At 44.1% G+C, this 23,613-nt stretch overlaps 1 protein-coding gene across 2 annotated transcripts in view; it reads right to left on the reverse strand.

Annotated features, from left to right (window-relative positions):
• Positions 1 to 529: 529 nt before the first annotated feature.
• PLCXD2 (phosphatidylinositol specific phospholipase C X domain containing 2) overlaps positions 530 to 23,613 on the reverse strand; it is a 49,523-nt gene continuing 26,439 nt past the window's right edge. The window contains exons 2-5 of one of the 2 annotated variants that reach the window (XR_007477591.1): positions 19,957 to 20,417; positions 14,369 to 14,610; positions 6,193 to 6,593; positions 530 to 5,496 (exon numbers count right to left, since the gene is read on the reverse strand). Coding sequence is in view for 1 of the 2 variants with exons in the window: in XM_004272072.3 (XP_004272120.1) it covers positions 6,434 to 6,593; positions 14,369 to 14,610; positions 19,957 to 20,417 (863 nt within the window). In the remaining variant the exon portion in view is untranslated. Of the gene's footprint in view, positions 6,594 to 14,368; positions 14,611 to 19,956; positions 20,418 to 23,613 lie in introns of both variants that reach the window. The other variant, XM_004272072.3, reaches the window with a different exon arrangement.

A 23,613-nucleotide genomic window follows, 5' to 3' on the forward strand; every position in this document is an offset into this window, starting at 1 on the left:
CTGTAGGCCCACTTTTATTTATTCCTTGTATGCTCAACACATAATCTCCACGTTGTTCTATTTCTGGGCATTTGGTGACCACTCAGAGTAACATGGGCCAGAGGTGTTGGTCAAATGAGAACATGAATGTAAGTAGGATCGAGCCTAAGCCTAGTACAAATAGCTGAAGTGCTGAGGGTGAAGCTTGGAAAAGCATGGGTGACAAGACTGTGTACATTTCATGCACAGCTCATTTTGGGAATCGTAGGCCTGTGCAACTAATTCCAGTATGTGTGAGACAAAGCTGAGAGGGTCTTCATCCAGTATACTATAATCAGGCTTTTTTTTTTTTTTTTTTGCAGTACACGGGCCTCTCACTGTTGTGGCCTCTCCCATTGCAGAGCACAGGCTCCAGACACGCAGGCTCAGTGGCCCAGCCGTGGCTTACGGGCTTAGCCGTTCCGCCGCATGTGGGATCTTCCCGGACCGGGGCACGAACCCGTGTCCCCTGCATCGGCAGGCAGACTCTCAACCACTGCACCACCAGGGAAGCCCAATCAGGTATTTTACTGACGTTGAGTCAGTAACTTTTTAAAACAAAATTAGAAGTGGGCCAATCATAAAATTTGCATACCAACAAAGGAAAAGTGCCTGCCAAAGTTTTATATTTATTATTAGGTTTAAGCCTATTTAGGTAGTTCAAATCAAATACAAGAAAAGATATCATGTCATCATATCTACTAAACTTTTTTCACAGTTAAAATGAGGTACTCTGGCTTTACAATGTTTTAGGTTGAATTAAGCAGTTTAATCCAGGTTACCAGAAAGATGGAGAGAGATATATTTGAACAATTATTTCCTAGGGGGAAAAAAGCCATGTGAAATGCATATGAATAAGATAATTATGCCACAAAATGCATTTCAGAGTATCAAGCAGCATATATGTAAAATTCTCATTCTAACCTTAAAAATTGGTATAATGTATTATTTTTTTACTTAGCAAACAGCATGCATTGTCATATAAAACAAGCATAAAGAACAAAATATAATATCTAACAGAGCATTTATCAGGTTTACATTATCATCTGAATTGACCAAGATTTATTTTCACTTTGACAATCTGTACCTTCTAATCAGTGAGGTTAATGATTACAGTTGGCATATACACAACACAAATAATGCATACATGATCTGCATGTAATACTTATTACCATTAGGGTGGAAATTAGTAAGTATAATAGCAGTAAGGTACCACTGTTTCTAGAATATGTTATAAGATTTATCATATTGATACGATAGATTTATGACTGAAGTGTTATTAGTGCTCTAACCTAATAACAAATGTAAAACTGCAAATGTACAAAGCTACGGAAGGCTTATTTGTCTTTTCAAAATGCTGTGCTTCTCGTTGGGCTCAGAGTTTGTGACAAGCCCCAACTATTTGAATGAAGTACTGGCCCCAGGTCTGGGGTCCAATCAGGTAAAGTTCTATTGATGGGGTACAAGTAGGGGTGCAGAATAATGCCTTTGAGGAGAGTAAAGTGCAAAAACCACTGTGGTAAGAGTGCATTTGCACATCATTGAATGTATGTGCTTTTTATTGTAAGTTTTGCCAGCATCCTGTGATTAACAGTAATCAGCAGCTGGTCAAGGGTGACCAGGAGACAAGAGGAGGCAGTGGTGTATTCCATGACGGAGATGAGAGGGAAAGATATGGAAAATGCCTCTAGACTATTGATGGGAGGTACTCAGTAGACTGTGGGATTGGATTCCCAGTGAAGGGAAGGAAAATATTTTATCCAAACTATGAGGCTTAGAAACAAGTTTGAAAAGTCCTAAGAACAAGTTTTGTTGGAGAAAAGACTAGAACACTATATCCACTGCAGGATAGAGAGCGTTATCTTAGGATACTTTTAGTGTCTAAGACTGTGCCAACAACATCAATAGCATTTTGTACACTATTCCCCTGGTTTAGGGCCAATTCAGTGATGACAGTGCCATTAGTGTCATTATTTCTAGTAGGACTCTGGGGAAGCCAGAGGATAAGGGGACAGTGGAGCTCTCGGAGCAGTAAAGAGCTGTTCACTATCATTTGGAATTAAGGGTAAAGTTTCCAGCTAATTCACTTATCACCCAATCAGTTCACTCCTGTGTGTCCCAAGGCAACATTTGAGTTGACACAGCTCTGGTAGCAGATATTAGGAAGCAGTCTGAGGCAGAGGGGTGAGATAGATGTACAGGGAAGTTGGCGGAATTTAGGGGGACAGCCACGTTCTATGCCATACAATATAAACTTCCTGTCAGTTTGGACGTTTTATGTTTTCAGTTTCTATTTATTTCCTTTTGGCATAACGTGACTATTTAGCATGTATTTGGGAAAGCTCACCTCCCTAGCTCAGATATTGCTTTCAGCCCCACTCATCTCATTTGACGGGTCACTAAAGGTGCCACTGGTGGACAAGTCTGTCGTCCTAAGCCACTCTCTTGATAAATGAGCTCTCTACACATCTCTACACATCTCACACAAGGAAGACTACTGCCCCTGTACACGCTCTGCACACAGGCATTTAACCTAATTATTAGGGACCTGATGTTTTGGGGGAACTAGTTGAGTGTGGTTTGCAAAACAGCAGACAGCATTTTTATTCCAGATGAAAGACCCAAGGCAGATTCAGTCCAGGATCGCTTCTCTGCTCTGCAAGGGGAGGGGGGGGTCTCATGGCTGTGCTCCCATCATTAGCCCGTTCCATTTCCCAGAACCTATCAGCGCAAGTCTGCAATTAGCCAATGAAGGCCATTACAGAAACTTCATCTGTGGCATGAACTAATTCTGTAAGATGGCCTAAATTTGTATCACGCTTTTGCTTCCTAGGAAGCAAAAGTTTCGTCTCAGGCTTAATCTCTTCTGTTTCTCCACCTTTAGTTTAGCACTAAGCCCCCTAGCTGGATTGTATGTAATAATAATATCTCTGTGGGCAGCACTTCAGAATAAATGAAAGTAGAAAATCCTGACCCACCATGAAATGCATTTAATTCCAGAATGCTCCACTACATTGTCTTATTGAACAGAAAGATAAACATTTTTTTCTGTGGTACGCAAACCTCTCACTGTTGTGGCCTCTGCCGTTGCAGAGCACAGGCTCCAGACGCGCAGGCTCAGCGGCCATGGCTCACGGGCCCAGCCGCTCCGCGGCATGTGGGATCTTCCCGGACCGGGGCACGAACCTGTGTCCCCTGCATCGGCAGGCGGACTCTCAACCACTGCGCCACCAGGGAAGCCCCTAGAAATATAAACTTTTCGATGAGAATATAAGGTCATGTTAGAAGAAGTAGGATTCTTAAGGGTGATCATTACCTGGGCTCAGATCTTGTGTTTTTGTTTGCGTTTATATAAAATCCTGGGTTGGGGCTATGGCTTAACTGTTCTCAAGAATGCAGGGGTCTGGACTCAGCACTAAGGAAAATAATTACACTTAATTACTATAGAGTCTCATACAGCAAATACGTAATATTTTTGGCATAACCCTTTTAGATCTGCCATTAATTTAAAGTTTAATATTCAATAATTTATCATTCCCTTCCATCAATTCCATCTTGACCTCTTTCTCCAATCCTAAGAATATCTTCTGTACCCATGAAACCACAGTGGTACCTCTAAAAGGCTCAAAGTTCAAGCCTTTAAACACTGCTCTACTCTAACTGCAACCTGTGACTGTCCCCTTTGCCATGAAGCCATGGAGGTGTGGCCATGTGGGAAGTGGTCCTGGGAGCCCAAGAAAATCTCAGTCTACATTTCAGAATGAATGTGGCCCCAAATCCTGTGAAACTAAAGTCCTCTTTTGCTCAATCAAGTAGCTTTTTCACTGATCTTGAAGTTCATTCTGAGCAAATATGATAGCCTTGTTTGATCCAAAAAATCCCAAGACCTTGTGAGAATAAGCGATGTGATCAGGTCACAATTTTTTATTGTTGGCAGTTGCAGAATGAGTCATAGACCTAAAGTGTCTCTTCCCCCGGTCCCATCACTGAGTCTCCTGCTTGGCCTGAGGTCAGGGAGCAGAACACACACATCCTTTACAATATATTAAGCAACTTTGTCTTGGGGCAGAAATTCTGCCAATTCAGGGGTGTTTACCAAGGGTGAACTGTAAATAATCTTCCTCCTATCTTCCAGAACTCCTGTGCAGAATTTCAGAATGCAGGCCAGGCTGGCAACCCAAAGCAGCAGGAAGGAGTGAGCGCCTGGCCCCTCCACAAAAAGCAAGACTCCATGCGTGCGACCTTGGTGTGGTTTTCTGTGCTTTTTCATCATGAACATCGAGGTGCACTTAAATGTTACAACCCAAGTGAAGTGCAACGATATATTTTAACACTAAAGGAGAAAATCAAGTAAACATTTCACTGAATAGTCAGCAGCCCTTGGGTGTCACTGGCATCCTGTGTAGATACCTGTCAACACACCTGGCCTCATAGCACCAAGCGTCTGGGCAAAGCTAAGGCTCAAGTAAAACAGAGCAGAATAATTCTCCTCTTGCCTCCATATCTCTTTGCCAAGTAACAAAGGGCTTGAAGAAGGGAAATGATCTAGCCCCTAGCAATTGACCAAGTATTAAAATCAAGACAAAAATGAAATAATGACAACACAAATAAAACCCTGAGGGTAGGCTAGGGAATTTCAGAGCTTGTCACTGCAGTTTAATATCAGAATCGAAGGAAAATTAAGAAAGTGAGGGTACTCACTTTCTCACTCCTTTCCAGAGAAGGCCCTCAAAAAACTGACAATAAAATCCCAGAACCACCTCTGGAGACGGATTCAAATGCAAGAGAAGGAACAGTTAAACCAGAGGCCTTTGCGTTGTGACGTCCTCGGCTGGGGCTTAAATTACTTTAAGCAATGTAAAGGCTGGAAGACCAAGTGTCGGGGGTGTGCATGTGCTCTTAGCAGCTCAGCTAGGACACCCCCACGGCAGGCAACATGCAAAATCCAGCCATGAGCATCGGAGAACAGGTGTGGGAAGCTGCTGGGAGGTGGTCCAACCATCCGTATAAAGGCACACAGCCGTCCGGGATTCCGTGTTATCTTTCAGCCTTAAGGATCCAGAAGACGACACTTCCTTAGGGATTCTCAGAGAGTTCTGAGGAGCACTGAAGTACACACACTCCCGTGGCCAGTGTTCTTTCTAGCACCTTCCTTTTCATCGCTCTTCTAGAGGGTTTTCCTTAAAAACCGAGAGCTCTTCATGACCCATTTCATCTTCTGTTCCAGTGCACGGCTTGGTAGTGGCTTCTCGGGTCTGGACCACACCCACACACGAACACCGTCCCCAGCGTGATGGGCTGGGGTGGGGGGCAGGACGTCTACAGCATCTATAGTAGAGTCAGAGGTCGCTCATGGTCCTGAGATGCGTGGTCCTGTGGAGGGGAGGAGGACCGTGGCAGCATCTGGCCTGGGTGAGAAAAGTTCAGGAAGCTCCTTTGTGAGTGCTCTTGAGGTAAGAAGCACTGAAGATACTTAACCTATAAATAAATAAAAGAATAAATAAATAAATAAAACACAAGAGGGCTCTTTATAGATAAGCACCTCTTATCAATAATAATAAAAAAATCCCCTCTTGAGTTTCAAAGCTCTCCTTCAGCGGTGATTAGTAGGCTCAAAACAACCTGCAGAGAGTAGAACAATCAAGACACAAACTGGAAGTGTTCCAACACTGTGTATTTCTCACGGGATGACACACCATCATCCTAAATGTCCCCGAGGTAGTCTTGTTTTCAAGGAGTTACAGAACAGCTCCAAACCCACTTGTTTCTGATACCGAGGACAGTACGCACGGTTTATCTAAAGAATGAAGATGACCAATTACCAGCACAAGCACTGCAAGACAGCTTGTGGCTGAAATAGCTTGGTGATAAATACGTCTTACTCTTGGGGAAGAAGTGGTGACGTTTAACACGCTTAGAGAAAACTGGTGCTTGGCCTTTCTCCCCTCAGAGCCCCAGGCTGGTGATAGAGCCACTGCACAGGGCAGTCCACACCTGCCACAAGCCCTCCTTTGGAATGCCCTTCTGCTTCAGCCTTCTCTCTGCCTCCAACACAACATCCCAGAAGACAACAGGGAACTGGGCCAATTAGGGGACACTCAATACCCCAGTGGAACCTGGAAACCCCACTTCCATATTACATTCAACATCATATGCCGTTGGGGAGATGCTGACCTTGATCACATGAAACAAGCTTTCTTCCCTCGGACTTAAGTTTTCACAAAGTCTCATTTGGGAAAAATGCAATTAAAAGCCCTGTAATTTTATCCAAATGGCCCTGTGAGGAGGGGAAAAAAAAATATCCCCTCCTCTGACTCCCTTCACCATCACTGCCCAGGTGCCAACTTAACAAGAAACCCTTCAGAACTCTAGCCTGGATCAACAACTTCAATATTAAGTTAAATAACAAGTTAAATCAGCATTTAGCCAAAGCTCTATCCTCCTGTAGGAGGTCATTCAATTCAATGACAGCTGTGGCAAAGTCCACCAGGTCCACGAAGTCAGACGTGATGATGTTGACACCCAGGGCTCCAGGCTTCTGAGTCTTCACCCAGTCCAGGATGGCAGGAAGATTCCTACACAGGAGAGTGTTGGGGCAAGAGAGAACAGAGAGTAGCGTTTAGAAACGGGAAAGAAAACATTTCTGTTAATGTAACAAAAGCGTATCAACAGAGGCATAAGCTCATGGTGTCATAAAGGGACACCAAATTTGTCCCTTTAAGCTTAAATCTTTTTCAGGGACAGAGTGATGTCTAGTCCATTAGAGAACTGTACTTTTAGGGTTTCTGTGCTGGAAGAAGAAATTCTTCGCCTCAATCACCAAAGACATACCATGTCAACAGGACCTTGAAAAACTAAGATCAAGAGGCTAATTATTGGTGAGTTCTTTAATTTTTTTGTACCACGAAATTTTATCATGAAACTTTTCAAACATATCGCAACACTGAAAGAAATTTACAGTGAGCATGTCCACCATCTAGATTCTACCACTAACATTTTACTATACTTGCTTACCATATATCTGGGCATCAATCCAGCTTATATTTTTGACAAATTCCAACTGCAAACATCTATGACACATTCCCCTCAGTATCTCAGCATGCAGATCTAGGGTTCAGTATTTGTTTTCAACCTGTTTCCCCTTTGACGTAATGTTTATACCCAGTAAAATGCACACAGCTTAAGTGAACACTGGTTGAGTTTTGACAAATGTATATATGTAACCCATACCCATCTCAAGGTATAGAACATTACCAGCACCCCAGAAGGTTCTGCATTCACCTTTCCCATCGATCCCTGCTCCCATTCTTCCAGAGGCAATAATTATACTGTTGTTGTTATTGTTGTTTTTAAAAAAAAACACAGATTAAATTTGCCTGGTCTAGAATTACACGTAAATCATGCAATATGCATTCTTGTGTGTGAGGCTCTTTCACTCAGCATTATGGTTTTGAAATTCATCCATGTTGTTGCATGCATCAGCAAGTTGTTCTCTTTTTTAGTCATTGGATAGTATTCCATTGTATGAATATACTGTAATTTATCCATTTTCCTATTGATGGATAAATGGACTGTTTCCAGTTTTTGGATATTATGAATAGAGCTGTTATGGTCATCCTTATACAAGTCTTTTTTGTGGACATTTATTTTCATTTCTTTTGGGTAAGTACCAAAGAGTGAAGTTGTTTTATTATATGTTAGGTTTACATTTGGTTTTATAAGAAATTTCCAGATCTTTACCCAAAGAGGTCGTTCCATTGTACATTCCATGAACAAAGTATGTGAGTTCTGTTTGCTTCACATCCTCTCTTAAATTTGGTGCTATAAATCTTTTTAATTTTAGCTGTTCTGGCGGATGTGTAAAGTTATCTCACAGTGTTTTAGTTTGCATTTTTCTGATCACTAATGATGTTGGGCAGTTTGTCATGTACTTATTGGCCATTTGTGTATCTTCTTTGGGAAGCATCTGCTCAGTTCCTTTACCCATTCTCTCTTTTGCTCTTTTTCCTTTAATTGTTGAGTTGTAGATGTTACTTATATATTCTGGATACTAGCCTTTTGTCAGATACGCTTTTTGAATATTTTATCCCCACCTGTAGCTTGCCTATTAATTTTCTCAATGGCATATTTTGGTGAGCTGAATTCCTTAATTTGGATGGAGTCTAATTTATCTTTTCTTTTCTTTTATGGTTTCTGTGACCTGTCTAAGAAACTTTTGCCTACTCCCAAGTCACAAGATACTTTCCTGTTTTATAATTTTAGCTTTTATGTTTAGATCTAAGATCCATCACAAGTTAATTTTTATATATGGTGTGAAGCAGGGGCCAAGGTTCACTTTTGCCATATGGATATACAGTTATTCCAGCAGCACGTGTGGCTTCTTATTGGACCAATGCTTGCTCAGTTGTCTTACAAATGCAGTCTGTCAGTCTCATGTTATAATTTCTATGTGAAAGCCAGAATGTGATCCAAAGAAGCTCACAATTCAGAGATGTAAACAAACGATGACAGTTTAATGTGATAGTTCCTATATTAGTAGTAAGTGTAAAATACCATGGATGGTATAGAGGAGGGAGTAATGAAGTACTCAGTTTTGCATCATGGTAACAATAGCTAACTAAATACTTGCGACATTGAGGATGCTATAAGGAAGACACAAACCAGGGCTTATGTTTTGGTTAAGAGACTGGAGGTTGTTTTTAGGAAGGATTTTCTCTGGGTAAAAACTGGAAATAAGCTAAGTTTATTTCTTAATGGCCCCTTTCTCTGCTTTTGGTAACACCGTCCTTGGTTGTCATCTTCTCCTCGCCTTGTGCCTCTGAAGCTGTCTTCCCTCCTCTGAGTGTACATTCAACTTCTCAGTCTCTCTCTAGGCAACCCTGTCAAGGCCTTGAAGCATTTTGTCCTTTTCCACTTTCTTTGCCTTTTATCGTGACAACTGTAATCAGTCCTGGGTCTCTTCCCTCGCTCAGCAGACTCTATGATCAGCCATGGGCTAAAACACATCTCACAAATTGATTTGCATTTTTATATTCATAGCTGATTATGACTTAATAAGCCAATATCACAGGGGTACTTCCATTCTTAACTGGGACTCCTGACAATTTAGTAGTACCCTTGATTTGGCCATAACCTATTCAGTTTCTCTGTGCCTCAGTCTCTCCCCCTGTAAAATGGGGATAATAATAAAACTTCATATAGATTTGGGGGAATTAAATAAAGTAATATGTGTAAAGTACTTAGAAGAGGGCCTGGGATATAATAAGTACTCTGTAAGTGTTGGGGACCAGAGAAGGAATCATAAATGGTAGAGATTTGGGGGTGGGGGTAAGAAAACTTCCTAAAGTGGTCACATCCTGCTGCTTAGGTGACAAACTGTGTCCTGAGAGGGAAGGGTCACAAATGCAGTCATCCCTTGGAGACAAAGACCTGGAACACAGAGGGGCCCGCACGAAGGCCATAGCAGCCCTGAGCCTGATGCATTTCAGCCTTTTAAAAAATCCGCTGGTCCATGTTTAAGTATGAGACTCTGGCACCACCTTCTGGTCATCACGGGGAAATGAGAATGAAAGGTTTGGTCAAGGCACCTCCAGCCGACTCCAGCCAGAGCCAGCCCGTGGAGGATCCCTGGAGGCCAGGAGGCCGAGCAGAGGGAAAGGCGAGCACCTGTGGTCTCCTCTCCGTGACAAAGAGCTCTGTGTCAGCTTCGGGTTCTCGTGTCAGCCTTCCCCAGGGCAAGGATCAAATAAGCAGGATTGCACACAAGGATCGAATAACGAGGAAATGCAGAACCCACTGAGCAGGGGCCGCTCTATTCTCTTAACTCTTGGCCTTCACCAAGCCCTCTTCACCAAGCCCTCTTCACCAAGCCCTCTTCACCAAGACTTCTTTACCAAGAGATCAGTGCAGACGGCTGAGTCAGATACTGCTGTGGGGCCGTGAGGCACTGAACCCCAAGGGCTGCAGAGCAGCAGCTCAGAAACTTCCCCCTGGCTTAGAGGCCCACTGAGAGCAGGGCTGGTCCAGTGCAGGGACGGGCATGGCATGCCTGTCTTGTGCCAGGCACTGTGGGAGACGCTTTCCTGTTAAGACTCCACAATCTTGTGCGGATTTATTAACCCGACTTACCTGGTAAGACAAACCATAGCTCAGAGACCTCAGGAAATTTGTCAAAGGCAGTCTGTTTTTTTTTAAAGAAGATGTTGGGGGTAGGAGTTTATTAATTAATTAATTAATTTTTGGCTGTGTTGGGTCTTTGTTTCTGTGCGAGGGCTTTCTCTAGTTGTGAGCGGAGGCCACTCTTCATCGCAGTGCGCGGGCCTCTCACTATCGCGGCCTCTCTTGTTGCGGAGCACAGGCTCCAGACACGCAGGCTCAGTAGTTGTGGTCACGGGCCTAGTTGCTCTGTGGCATGTGGGATCCTCCCAGACCAGGGCTCGAACCCGTGTCCCCTGCATCGGCAGGCAGATTCTCAACCACTGTGCCACCAGGGAAGCCCAGGTAGTCTGTTTCTAAGGCACTGTGTTAATTTTCTAGGGCTGCTGTAAGAAAACGCCACAGACTGGGTGGCTTAAACAACGTAAGTTTATTTCCTCACAGCTCTAGAGGCTGGAAGTCCAAGATCAAGGTGTCAGCAGGTTTGGTTTCTCCTGAGGCCTCTCTCCTTGGCGTGCACATGGCCACCTTCTCCCTGTGTCCTCACAGGGTTTGCTCTCTGTGCACACCCATCCCCAGTGTCTCTGTGTGTCCTAATTTCCTCGTCCTATAAGGACACCAGTCACACTGGATTAGGGCCCACCCGAATGGCCTCATTTTAACTTTACCAGCTTTTTTTTTTTTTTTTTTTTTTTTGTGGTACGCGGGCCTCTCACTGTTGTGGCCTCTCCCATTGCGGAGCACAGGCTCCGGATGTGCAGGCTTAGCGGTCATGGCTCACGGGCCCAGCCGCTCCTCGGCATGTAGGATCTTCCCGGACCAGGGCTCGAACCCGTGTGCCCTGCATCGGCAGGCGGACTCTCAACCACTGCGCCACCAGGGAAGCCCAACTTTACCAGCTCTTTAAAGGCCCCATCTCCAGATATAGCCATGTTCTGAGGTACTGGAGATTAGGGCTTCAACATGTGAAATTCCAGGGAACACAATTCAGTCCGTAACAGGAACCAAGCCAGGCTTCAACCTTGGGCCTCTGGTTTCAGTCTGTGTCCCCTTCTGCGGCCCCATGCTGCTGTGCCCTCAGGCTTAGGCAAAATTTGCTTTCATTTGATTTCAGTGGGAGTGCAAGGTTTCTAAGAATCTAGGGGAAACTACCTTAGAAATTCAGTCAGAATGGCTATGTTTTACCCCTGCACCACAGCAGGTAGGCGCACCACACAGGGGACACCCCCTGTGCCCCGAGCTCTGGGCCCTCGGGACATCACCTGCACAAGGTCACTCCTTCAAGACTGGGGAGGTAGTTGGCACAGAGAGTCAGGCAAAAGAGGAGACAGAGAAATATGTTCCAAACGAAATATCAAGATAGAAACTCACAAGAAGATCTTAATGAAATGGAGATAAGAATGGATATATTTTTCATGGCTTCAAGCAAACAAAATCTCAAGTCCAAAGTTGACCTAAGAGTTAGCAGGAAGGGGGGGTTAACTGCCTGCTGAGAAAACCACCAGTACATTTATAGGAAAATATACCTTGTCTTTTCCTCTCGGTTAAGCTGATAACTGGTGCCCAGGACCAGTCTGACAGCACCCCGTGTGCCTTACGACAGACCTTCTGGGTGTTGGCTCTCAGGGAAGGCCTGTGACAACTGCTTCTTCCATATGCTTGAGAAATGAAATATTTCCTGCCATGTCAATAAACAAAGGATCTCACAGTCATCAATGACTATACCCCTCAAACGTGAGCCGAGGAAACTCAGGGCTGAAAAGAATACCTGCCATCTAGCAGCCCGCCAGACTGCAGCCACTCCCTGCGGTGAGCCCTGAGGAAACTCAGGATGTGTCAGGATACTGGCCCCAGATGGCTGAGGTGCATATCAAAGGAATGATTTCAGTGAGCCAAGACTCTTGCATCTTCCGTACATAGAAAAGAGCTAAATTCCTTAACTTGAGATATCTGGTTTTCTTTAATTAGCAATAATCTTCTGACATTCCCAACTACCTGCCCTTTGTTGCAAAACTCCTCTGTATCCTGGCTTCCCCCCCGCCCCACCACCTCCTTGGAGCAGCTTCTCAGAGTTATCTGAAATGCTGTCTCCTGGGCTTCAGTCCTCATTCTGCCCCCAATAAAACTTAACTCGCAGCTCTCACGTTGTGCATGTATACTTTTTTAAGTCAACACGCTCGTTCAATAGCCCAGGGGAAATGACAGCCACATGTCATGCTGGTGTTTGGGAACAAACTTGACCAAAGCAGCTGATGTGGAGGCCTAGGAAGCCTAATGCATCTCGGTAACATTCTTGTGACCAGCAGGCGGCGAGATGCCCCAGTATCCTTCCAATCTCCCAGATGTGTGCTTGCAGCCAGCAGGTTAAGGCTCTGGCGTGCTAGGATGCTGGGACTTTGGGCGCGTGCGCCATCGTTACCTCTCAGTGGAAGAGCCTTGTGCTTCATCTGCAGCCAGATTAAAGATGCAGGAACTCACGAGTATGAAAAGCATTGTGACTTTGTGGGTTCAGAATTGTAGCCAGTAAGAGCTGACCGGATTCAGGTGCTAGTGAGACAATCACAGACCGGTGGAGCAGAAAGGAACAGGGCACTGAAATGTGCTACATACAAGTCAGTGCTTGGATGCTGAAAGGGGCAATGGTCCAACAATCAGAAGTCCATGGATGGGATGTAATACTGACTCTTACCAGCTTTGGGGGTCTGGGTCACTTAACCTTATTGGGCCCATCTGAAGTGGGGACAATAACATGCTTTCGACAACGTGCCCTCCTGGAGGCTGGCTTACTTTAAGAACCTAATGAAATCATCTGCAAGAGGGTGCTCTATATTCAGAATACACTATACAGATACAACACATCCTTATTTTTAAAGACTTCCTCTTCCTTACAAGTACAGCTCCCTGCACAGACTTTATTATAGTGATTTTCACAGTGTTACATAGAAATTTACATGTTTATTTTTCCCGATAGAATGTACGTCTGTGGGGGCAATGACTAGATTATTCATCTTGTGTCTTTGGACCTAGCTCCTGTTCATCGCTGAATAAATAAATAAATAAATAATGTTAATCTACAAATTTACCAAAGGCATGAGGAAATGGTATGGCTTTATGAGCATGTACTACAAAAAGGAAAGTTCATGATTCTGGTCTTGGTTTATGAAACTCTCTTTCCCAAGTTAAGCACAGGTAATTCGGTGAAGACTTAGTAGAGCCACACAGAAAGAGGTTTCTGGTTCTGTTCACGGCCAGCACAATCAGAAGCTCTGAGGTCGTCATCCAAACTCCTGCCAGGTGAACACCTGTTATCAGAAGTCATATCCAAACTATCCAAGTAGACAGGGACACGTTTTTTGATGAATCTTTCATTATCTGAACTCTGGTGCTCAGCACCTGGAACTCAGGGACCAAAGTGATTCTCGTAAATATCCCTTGTTATCCAAACATACTGGTTTCCTCAGCTTGGATTGTGAGGGATGCCCTATTAGCCAAATGTATTTATAACATTCCCTTTATACACAGGCATAGGCATACACACATACATGTACATAGACACAAGCCATCCTTTTTCTTGACGACCCCTATCATTTATTGGTGCCCAGGATAACGAACATCATCTAACACAACGTTTCTGGAGCTTCTCCTGCCTAATTGTACAGTCAGGATCAGTTCTGCTCCGAGGAAGTATCTGAAGCTATGGCATGGTAGGTGGCATCCTGAGCTGCTTCTTAGGACTCACTGTCACTAAGGAAGGGAGAAGGGACATCCTAAATCCTGGGAGGGTCATCTCTGAATCCCTACTGCCTGGCACAGCAGTCTCATTTAATGCTTCTTAAGAGAGTGAGTGCTTGGGCCAGCTTCGAGGGCAGAGGCAGGAATATGATGGCATCTCCAGCCAGACGTGAATGGACTGGTGGTGGCCAAAAGTGCTTTGTCTCCATATTGAAATGTAGAGGGTATTTATGTTATAATATGTACATTTTAACAGAGTGTTTAGAGATCCTTTGGCCACGGTTAATGCAAGACACCTCAAGTACACAACTTTTTCAAATATAAGGTTTTTGGGGTTTTGTTTTGTTATTTTAAATCTTCAAGGTATATGGTTTTACTGCTGTTTGCTGTTTATTCAGAAGAGAATCAAGATAAAAACTTTTTTTTTTAAACCCTCACTTGTGAAAAGGAAGCAAATTCTTACCTATGGACCAGCGTGTTCTTGAGGCCGCCAACCAGGCCCCGGGCGATGGTCTTCACTCTGGGCGTGAGGATCGCTTGAGACACGTGGAAGGATCCGTGGGGAGAGCGCTCACTCAGCGTGGTCTCCAAGAAGAGGATGAGCTTGCGCACACTTGTGGTATTTGCCCAGGGCGCGGGGATCTTCTTTCCAGGCCATAGGAAGGGGTATTGCTTGTAGAAGGGACAGTGATAGAAGATGAGAACCTGAAACGTTCAGAACAAATAAAGGAGGGCAGTTCATGAACAAGCTGAGTGTTAACTCCCGGCTTCACACTGATGGATTGCTAGGAGGAAAGGCGCACAAATACAGAAACACGTGGAAATTCAAAAATGTTTATATACATATTTTTTTAGAAAAATTAATAAGCAAAGATTTAAGCACTTGCTATCTGCCTGACTTGAAGTTTTTAACGTTTTGGGGGTCATGAACACCTTTGGAAGTATGGTAAACTCCTGAACCCCTCTCAGATGGTTTTAAATGAATGTCTAAAATAAAATAGATAGGATTACAAAGAAAATCAATGAGATGGAAATATAGCTATCAACATAATAAGTAAATCTGTAATAAATTAATTAATGTATGCACGTCATAATAAACTCATTAAAAATATTTTGTTTTAAGTCTAATAAGTTCCATAATTTTGAGTAAATGATGAGTATACACAATATTTCAAGATATCTGCACTAAATGAATATCTGTGGTTTCTGTGGGGACAAAGTCATAGGGAGTTGCCAACACTGCCAACACTGCCAACACTGCCGACACTGCCATGGGTGACTGCTCACACATAATCAGTGGTTATACGGATTTTCAGTTAGAGGTTAAAAGCCAGTATGTAGTGCTTTTCCCATCCAAATTCACAGACTTCTTAAATTCTACCCTAACCCACTCCCCTTGGGAACCTCTGGACCCCAGGTGGAGAACCTCAGCGGTTAGTCCTGTCTATAAGTTACGACTCCTATGCTCACGAAATTGACCCTTAGCTCTTGGGTTGAGATCAATACACTGAACTGAATTTGGGAGGATGTAGGTTTTCAGTTGCGCGTGCTGACTCTGAATGAAACTGCCCTTCCTGGGAGAGGGAGGGAGTGAGCTATGTGAGGCAGGGAAGACTTCGAGTACTGGATGGGTCTCCAGTGGGACCTCTCAGGATGGTAGTGATTTTGTAAATAATTAGCAAGCCACATCCACGGCATTAATTAGTTTCTGAAGGCAGCAGAGAGACAGGGAATTGCTATTTCGATTGTCCCAATTCAGAGCTCTGATGCTTAGGTTTCCGGAAGTACTATGTTTTTTCTCCTCCCGGGTACCAGCGATTCTTCCCTGGAGGAATGTCCATTGTGTGTATTTACACTCCGTGGACCGCAATCCTCGAATAGCTGGCCTGACAGCATAATTCTCCTGGCACCCAAGGGCAAGAGCTCTGAATGTGTGTCTTGTTTCCGGGGTGCGTTTAGCCTAACTGCTCCTAAAGGCCTAGAGCTAGGGAGCACCAGGCTCAAAGCACTGAACAGGCTAGTTGTTCTTGCTGCTTTTAATGGCTTTGAGTAATGTCTGACTGCCCGCTAATGATGTTGGTGGTAAACACATGGGTTAATGAGGTTAATCACAGGCTCATCGTAAGCAGGTTGCCTGGGAGATTGGGGAAGATTTCCTGCTGGCGTTGTAACTGGCTAGTTTGGAAGGCTGGGGTCTCCAGCATCTGTAAGTGTGAAAAGCTGGGCTGTGAGATGGACTGTGGGCGAGGCGGGAGGCTGTGGGATCCTTCGACAGGGCCTGTCAGACCATTTCCCATGCTGCCTGGCCCCTGAGCAGAGGGTCAGGGGATGAAAGGAAAGCGCTGTTCTTCACTCAGTCTTGGAGAACGAGCAAAAAGCACACATTCTACAAAAGGGGCTTTATGGCTTTCCTCAAGAGCCTTCTCAAGTAATCTGATCCTAAAGGTTATAGGGGGAATTTCTGTTTACGGTAGGAGCTTGGCTTAGCAAACCAGCCCTCATTCTACAGAATTCTGGGGGGCAGTAAGTCTTGCCCAGGGCCCGTGTTTTGCATCTGACTCCCGACCTCGCTCTGCTGTATTTTCTGTCCGAGATATTCTTCCCTCCAGCTCAGCAATTCATATGCAGGTTTTCTCTCGAGACTCAGATTTAAAATCTCATTTCCTTTAAGAATTATTCTTTAATTGACCTCTTCTTATTTTGATCATTCTTTTACAGGGGCCCCTGGGATGCAGATTTATACTACGTACTATTTTTCAATTGATGGATTACAAAACCCTTTTTTTCATACAGCACGTTTGAGGCAGTTTTGCCTTGTAATTGTATGTCAGTTGTCTTATAGTTTACTAGCGGCACATATTCTTACCTTCTCATTAAGATTCTAAATACTGCCAAGTTGTAGATGAAATCTTCCAATTCACTGTACCCTCAAAACTCATAACCACTAATATACCCATACATACCTGTGAGCTGTGATATAACTGCATATTGAGTACATGAAATGTGACTGAATGGTGGTACACTTTTTTCTATCAAACTGTAGTAATAAAATACTCTGGGGGTTACATGCAAGGCAGTTCATTATATAATGAATATTTAAAGTTTAACCACCAGTATGGCACTGCCCCAGCAGGGGGCAGATGATTGAGAGCTCTGTTGGAGATCTCTTTAGCTTTTAAGAAGAGGTTTAGCAGGGAAACCTCTGGGAAAGGAAGGGGAGCAGGGAAATCCTGGAATTCAAATTGATGACATGCTCCCTTTTTCTGACACATCATCACAGTCTCTTTCCTTCATAATTTTAGGGGTATTGGTTGTTGAATGACACAGATTAGCCCATACTTAAAAACGATAACAGATCTTTACTGTTCTGCTAGAAATTCACTGTCCACATGATTCATTATTCCTGAAATTACCTGTTTCTCTTGCAAATTTCTAAATGATTTAGTATGCAAAGTGGCAGCCCATCCAGAATACTATCTGTGCATAAAATTACAAAACTATAACAGATACCTGTTTATAAACTTAGCTGGACTCAAATTTAACCTTACCTGAATCCTCGTATTCAAAAGCCCTCTCACGGATCTTCCCTGTCTCCCATTCTGCTAACCCTCTGAGACCTTCTGATAATAGGGCTCTTGAATAAGGAGAAAGTGTTTTTATTAGCATCGTCTAAGACACTAGTTGTGAAGATCACCAAGATGTGTGAACAGCCCTGGGAGAGCATTGAAGGCTGTGGGAACTCGTAGAGCCCAACAGCCTGTGACTGAGTCCTGGCCCTTGTGGCTCACTGACAATGTTCTCTTGGGCAAGGTGCTTAATTGCTCCCTGCCTCAGTTTTCTCATCTGTAAAATGAGGATAATAATGACAGCCTATGTCATAGTGTTGTTGAGAGGATGAAATGAGTTAATCCCTGTACTTAGTACATTGTAAAGGCTCAATAAATGTGTTATTGCTCTTGTTACTAGTATTATTTAGCATTGTAAGAGAGAGATTCCACTGGGGAAAAATCTGTCCAAATTTTTTTTTTTTTTTTTTGCAGTACGCGGGCCTCTCACTGTCGTGGCCTCTCCCGTTGCGGAGCACAGGCTCCAGACACGCAGGCTCAGCGGCCATGGCTCACGGGCCCAGCCGCTCCGCGGCATGTGGGATCTTCCCAGACCGGGCACGAACCCGTGTCCCCTGCATCGGCAGGCGGACTCCCAACCACTGCGCCACCAGGGAAGCCCAAATCTCTCCAAATTTGACCTGCGAGTCTGAATAGATATAAACTTAGGTTTAGGGGAGAGGTGTGATAAATATTTGGCAAAATATCACTTACAAAAGTTTTAGTGAAGAAAAATAGCTTAGATAAAACTTAACACACACACACAAAAAAAAACTTAACAGATACTAAGAGTTAACTCATTAGTCTTCGTAGATTCAAAGACCTTCAGCACTTTCACGGGTGTGCAAAACCACCTGGTGTTTCCCTGGTTGTTTCCTGGTGTTTACTAAGGCCGAGCCTGGGAGTCATCCTGGAATTCTCACATCCCAACAGTTAGGAAACGCTATTAGGTCTAACTTCTGGTAGATTCCAAATCTGACCACTTCCCACTACTCTCCTCACTGGTTTCTGTACTTCCCTTCTGTCTTTCCAGGGCTCTTCCTAGTAACCAGAGGGACACCATCAAAACTTAAGTCAGGCCACAACACCCTGTGCTCAGAACCCTCCCAGAACCTTCCTCACTCAGAGTAAAAACCAAGTCCTTTCAGTGCCTTCAAGGGCCCCCTGATCAACCATTATCTCTCTGACCTCGTCCGCTGCTCTGCTCTCCAGTCCCGTGGCCCCTGCTTTTCCTCAACCATGTCAGGGACCCTCCTGCTTTGGGGCTCTGCTCTGACTGGTTCCTCTGCTGGGAAAGCTCTTCCCCCAATAGATTCACTCCCTCAAATGTCATCTTTTCAATGAGGGCTACCCTGATCAACACATTTAAAACTGTGACCAACCCTCCAACCCATAGATCCCCGGTTCCCCCTTACTGTGCCTGGCTTTCTTTTTCCATTGCTTATTACCTTCTAACATTCTCTATAATGTATTTATCATGTTTATTATCTATGATCTATCTCCGTCCACCTGAATGAAATCTCCATTAGGGCAAGGATCTTTGTTTTATTTACTGATTTATCCCAAGTGCTTAGAATGGAGCTCGCCACATACTTAGTGTTCACCATACATTTGCAAAGGAATAATCTTTAATTGCTTTCTAATTAAAAGCTCTTCCCTCAGTTCAAAAATCACTGCCTCTTTAAGATGCTTTGGTTAATGCATCTATGAGTAAGGGAGCAACTGTGAATGAAAGGTACTTTTTTGCTTTTTCTTTTCTAAAGAGAGTCTAAATTGGAGGCTGACCATTCCTGAAGCTCTCCTCTCTCACTACCCACCATCCTCTGGGACCAGAACAGAATATATCTGAGGCCCGCGCTCCTTTTCCTGAGTCTGTCCTTCCTGGGTCTGGGTTTGGGGCTCTTCTCAACTTAGGGATGCTCCTCTAGCCTTGATCTCTTTGCGGGTTCTTCCTTAACTGTCTTCCCCGCTGACCCAAACTCTGTGGAGATGGCCTTTCAAAATGTTAACTAACACCTCTGAGACGAATCACTTCACGTGCCTTTGTCAGCTAATGCTATCAAACAATATTTGGCAGGGATTATCTGATATTGAGTTGAAGACAGGATGGGACAGATGATCCCTAAGGGGAACTAGGAGTGTGAAAACAGATACAATGGGAGACAGAAAAATGGTAATGGCCAACTGGTCCTATTTCACAACTCTGCCTGGGGCTGGTTCTGGCCAGGCCGTTGCCAAACAAGTTAATCCCAGTTCAGCTGTGCCCAGGGGAGCCCTTGGAGCCGTCTTAGAGCCCATGAACTGGTGTGCAGATCTTTATCATCCCAAACCATCTATGCCTTCTGACCCAAGAGCCCTGGAGTGAGCTGCCTTAGAGCTGGTGACACAGAAAAAGCAGAAAGAGTTCCGTTGTTGCCCTTGGAAGCTAATCTCTGTTCCCTCCTACCTGGCTCTTCTTCTCCCACAGCGTCTGGAGCGTCATACTCTCCACACTGCAGGCTGAGCACAGCTTGTTCCCAAAGGCCTCCTGGATCCGGAGAATCAGGCGTTTGTGATGGGCCTCGTCCATGGCATAGAAGTGGTTGAAATCCAGGAAGACAATCTCTTGGGGGTGCTGTGTGAGGAACGAGTCAATCTCCATCAGCCCATCCCAGACCCTGATGCCAAAAAGCCCGTGAATGAAGTAGATTTCCTGGTCGGCATCCCCTGGCTTGGAAGACACACGCAGGTCGAAGTAGCGGATCCCAGCGTCCAGCTGTTCTCGGAATGTCAGGTTCTGAGTCACAGACCATTTCTTCATGAGCTTCTTTACCAAGGAGATCCTGGCGAGGCGTTTGATAGCTGGGGTTTGGTCAGGCCCCACTGGGGACTTTTCGTCTACCCAGTAACTGAATGAATCATGGGAGCCTATACGAAGCAATAAATGTGAGGAGAGGGGTTGAGACTGGAGCTGGGACAGATAATCCAATTGATAAGAAAACAACAACAAAAATTTAGAACCAAGCACACAAGCAGAATATTGTGAACAAATACTTGCAAAAATTTTCAAGCTTGCTAGGGATGAAATAAACACAAATAAGAGTAACATAGTCTTATTAGCAGCTTGTCAAGCCTGTGGTAAAACTATAATTTCATACATTGCTGGTATAAGGTATTGATTAATTAATAAATACCTTTTTTTTTTTTTTTTTGCGGTACGCGGGCCTCTCTCACTGTTATGGCCTCTCCCGTTGCGGAGCACAGACTCCGGACGCGCAGGCTCAGCAGCCATGGCTCACGGGCCCAGTTGCTCCGCAGCACGTGGCATCTTCCCAGACCGGGGCACGAACCCATGTCCCCTGCATCGGCAGGCGGACTCTCACCACTGCGCCACCAGGGAAGCCCACGTCCCTCTTTTTGAATAAGCCAAATCTGCTATTAAATGATCAAATGCATGTTGTATTTCTCTTCCTTAAAGAGGGTAGGGATCCTCCTAGACACTGAGATGATCTTATTGTTATAAAGTCTAAGTGACCACGAGAGACACATTTCTAACTATAGTGAGAAAATATTTCAGCAGTAACTTAAGTAAAAATTATCTTTAACAAATATCTTTTGTTTTGTCATTGGTTTCTATCTGGTGTCAACCATTATTATTTGGTTGGCTTGGTGACTGGCCCTGACCCTGGGGGGCTCCACACAGGCGGCTGCACTTTGCAAGCAAAACCTAGGAGGAAAGTGTCATGTTCTGACACTACCAACCTTGTTCTTAATCACTACCACCCACACCAGAATCAAAATTCTTATATTCATATAGAATACTCTTGACTGTCACCAGTTATCCTTTTTACTAAATTGTAGAGTAGGCATTTCATACATAATATAGGATTTTACACAACTCTACTGTTTCATGTTTTATTATTTCCATTTTCTTGAAAATAAATCATTCTGGGAATGGCTTTACTGTTCTATCCTCTCAGAAATAAAGCAAAAAAAAAAAAAAGGTGGCAAGCGATGCTTTATTTTTATGTAGTCTCTACAACATGGAGGGTATTCAGTAACTATTAAGAAAAAGCATAGTTATCAATCCTTAGGCAAAATGAATTTTGCAAGCAAGAGAATTACTAGCATATTTAAGGTAAAAAAAAAAAAAATTGCCGTTAGTAATAGAAATGTGGGGCAAGTCCCCCTGGAGCTTCCATACCGGTTGTCTCTGCTAATGAGACTCACTGGGTACTTGCCGAATGTTCTGCTTCCTTGGGCTGCACAGAAATAGGAGATCTTCATACCTCCTCATCAAGAGATTTATTACGAATACATTATGTATAGATGGAGAACAGCCAGTTCTCTCTTCTTTTTAGATTTTATCAGCAGCCCAGCTGTTCGGGATTGAGTGTGTAATATAGTGTGAGTTCCGCATAATACTTAATTCTTCTTTGGGTATCAGGGAATAGGCATTACCCAAGCATGGAGGAGAGCAAATCCTCTCTGGTATTCTCTTGTTGGTGCTGAGTCCAGTTTCATGTCCAGAGGGAGATATGCTAACAACCTCTGAGGCTTTTCTCTGTGTCTGAGGATTCTGCGGCACTGTGACAGCGATGGGCCCCCAGGGACCATTTCTGAATACACAGGGTACCCAGCCCATCCCACAGAAGAGGGAGGGTGTGCACGTTCCCTGGGAACCGGGAATCCCTCTTTCTCTCTTTCCTCCCTTTTCCATTCTGGGTGCCCAGCACTGCCCACTTCCGTCCCCTTGATAGGAAGAGACAGGACAAGGGAACAGGCCATTTGCTGACTGGTTTACAGCAGTTGTCCTACCGAGGCCTCCAGCAGTCAAAGCCAGCACTCACTCATGAACCACTGTCAATCTTTTTGCCTTTCTACTTACTTTTTTCCAGGAAGTGTTTGGCCTCACTCACATAGAGTGAGAGAATAACATTCAGGTACTTAAGTGCATTTAACTATTTCTTTTTCAAAAAACTGGATAAAAATGCCCCAACCCTCACCAGAATATTTACAAGTTATACGATGTGCAAATAATACTTATAAAAAGAAAATCCTAATATTTTGCACTCCAGATTTATTATCAAAGTTTCCTCTTCTCCCTCCACCTGAAAGAAGTTATTTCACTCTTTAAAGATTGTCTTTAGGGCTACTTCTCCCCCTCTGCCCTGGGATGTATGGGTTAAATTCACACATTTCCCCCAGAAGAGGTGGAAAAACCCCTGCTCCGTTGGTCCTTGCCTTGTTCTCGAAGAGAACTGCTGTGTGGAGTTGGTAGGGATCTCTGCTCCATGAGTTCTGGCTTGTTTTATGATAAGGTTAGAAAATAGTTTAGAACCTCACCCTGCTGTGATTTCTGCCACGGGAAGTGTTTTTGCTGCTACTACCTGGGAGCGCCTGTGCATCTTCACTCATCCTCTCCATGGCTCTTTTATCACTGTCTAAAATAGATTTAAGTGGTCCTCTTTATCTTAAGAACAAAACAAAGCACTTTCCATTACACGCCTTACCCCTTCAAGTGACTGTCTTCTCTTTCTTCCCAGTTGTTGAATTCTTGAAAAAGAGGCCAGTCGTGTGGCCTTTGTCTCCCCTGATCTACTCCCTCCTTCCAGTTGGAGGCCACCTCCTATCTTTCTATTGCTACTTTTGATCCTTATAACCTTGGAATCAACAACTCCAAGTGGCTTTATTCTTCTTAGCCTCTCTGAGGGTCTGCTAAGTCAGCCCTTTTCTGGAACCTTCCACTCCCTTGTGATCCACGATGCACACTTTTGGGTGTTCCTATCCTGTTACCTCTCTCCTTTGGCCTCCTTTGCTGGCTCCTCTCCCTCCTTCTTGTTCCCCAGTTTAAACGTTTTCCAAGGGTCTTTATTCCTTCCTTCTCCCACCCTCAGAGATTTCATCCACTTCCCAAGTTTTTACCACAGCACCATTATGCAGACGACACCAAAAGTTTCATTTCTAGCTCAGACTCTTCTAAGTTCCAAATTTATGTTTCCGACTTCTCCTGTGGTCTTCCATCCACGCCTGCCTGCTGACACAACAAATTACAGATTTTCAAAGTCCAGCTACTCATGCTGTCCCTCTCACCGCTACAAAGTGCCTCTCTTGAAGTTCTGCT

The sequence above is a fragment of the Orcinus orca genome, chromosome 5 (assembly GCF_937001465.1).
Source record: "Orcinus orca chromosome 5, mOrcOrc1.1, whole genome shotgun sequence".
In the NCBI taxonomy this organism is placed as follows: domain Eukaryota; kingdom Metazoa; phylum Chordata; class Mammalia; order Artiodactyla; family Delphinidae; genus Orcinus; species Orcinus orca.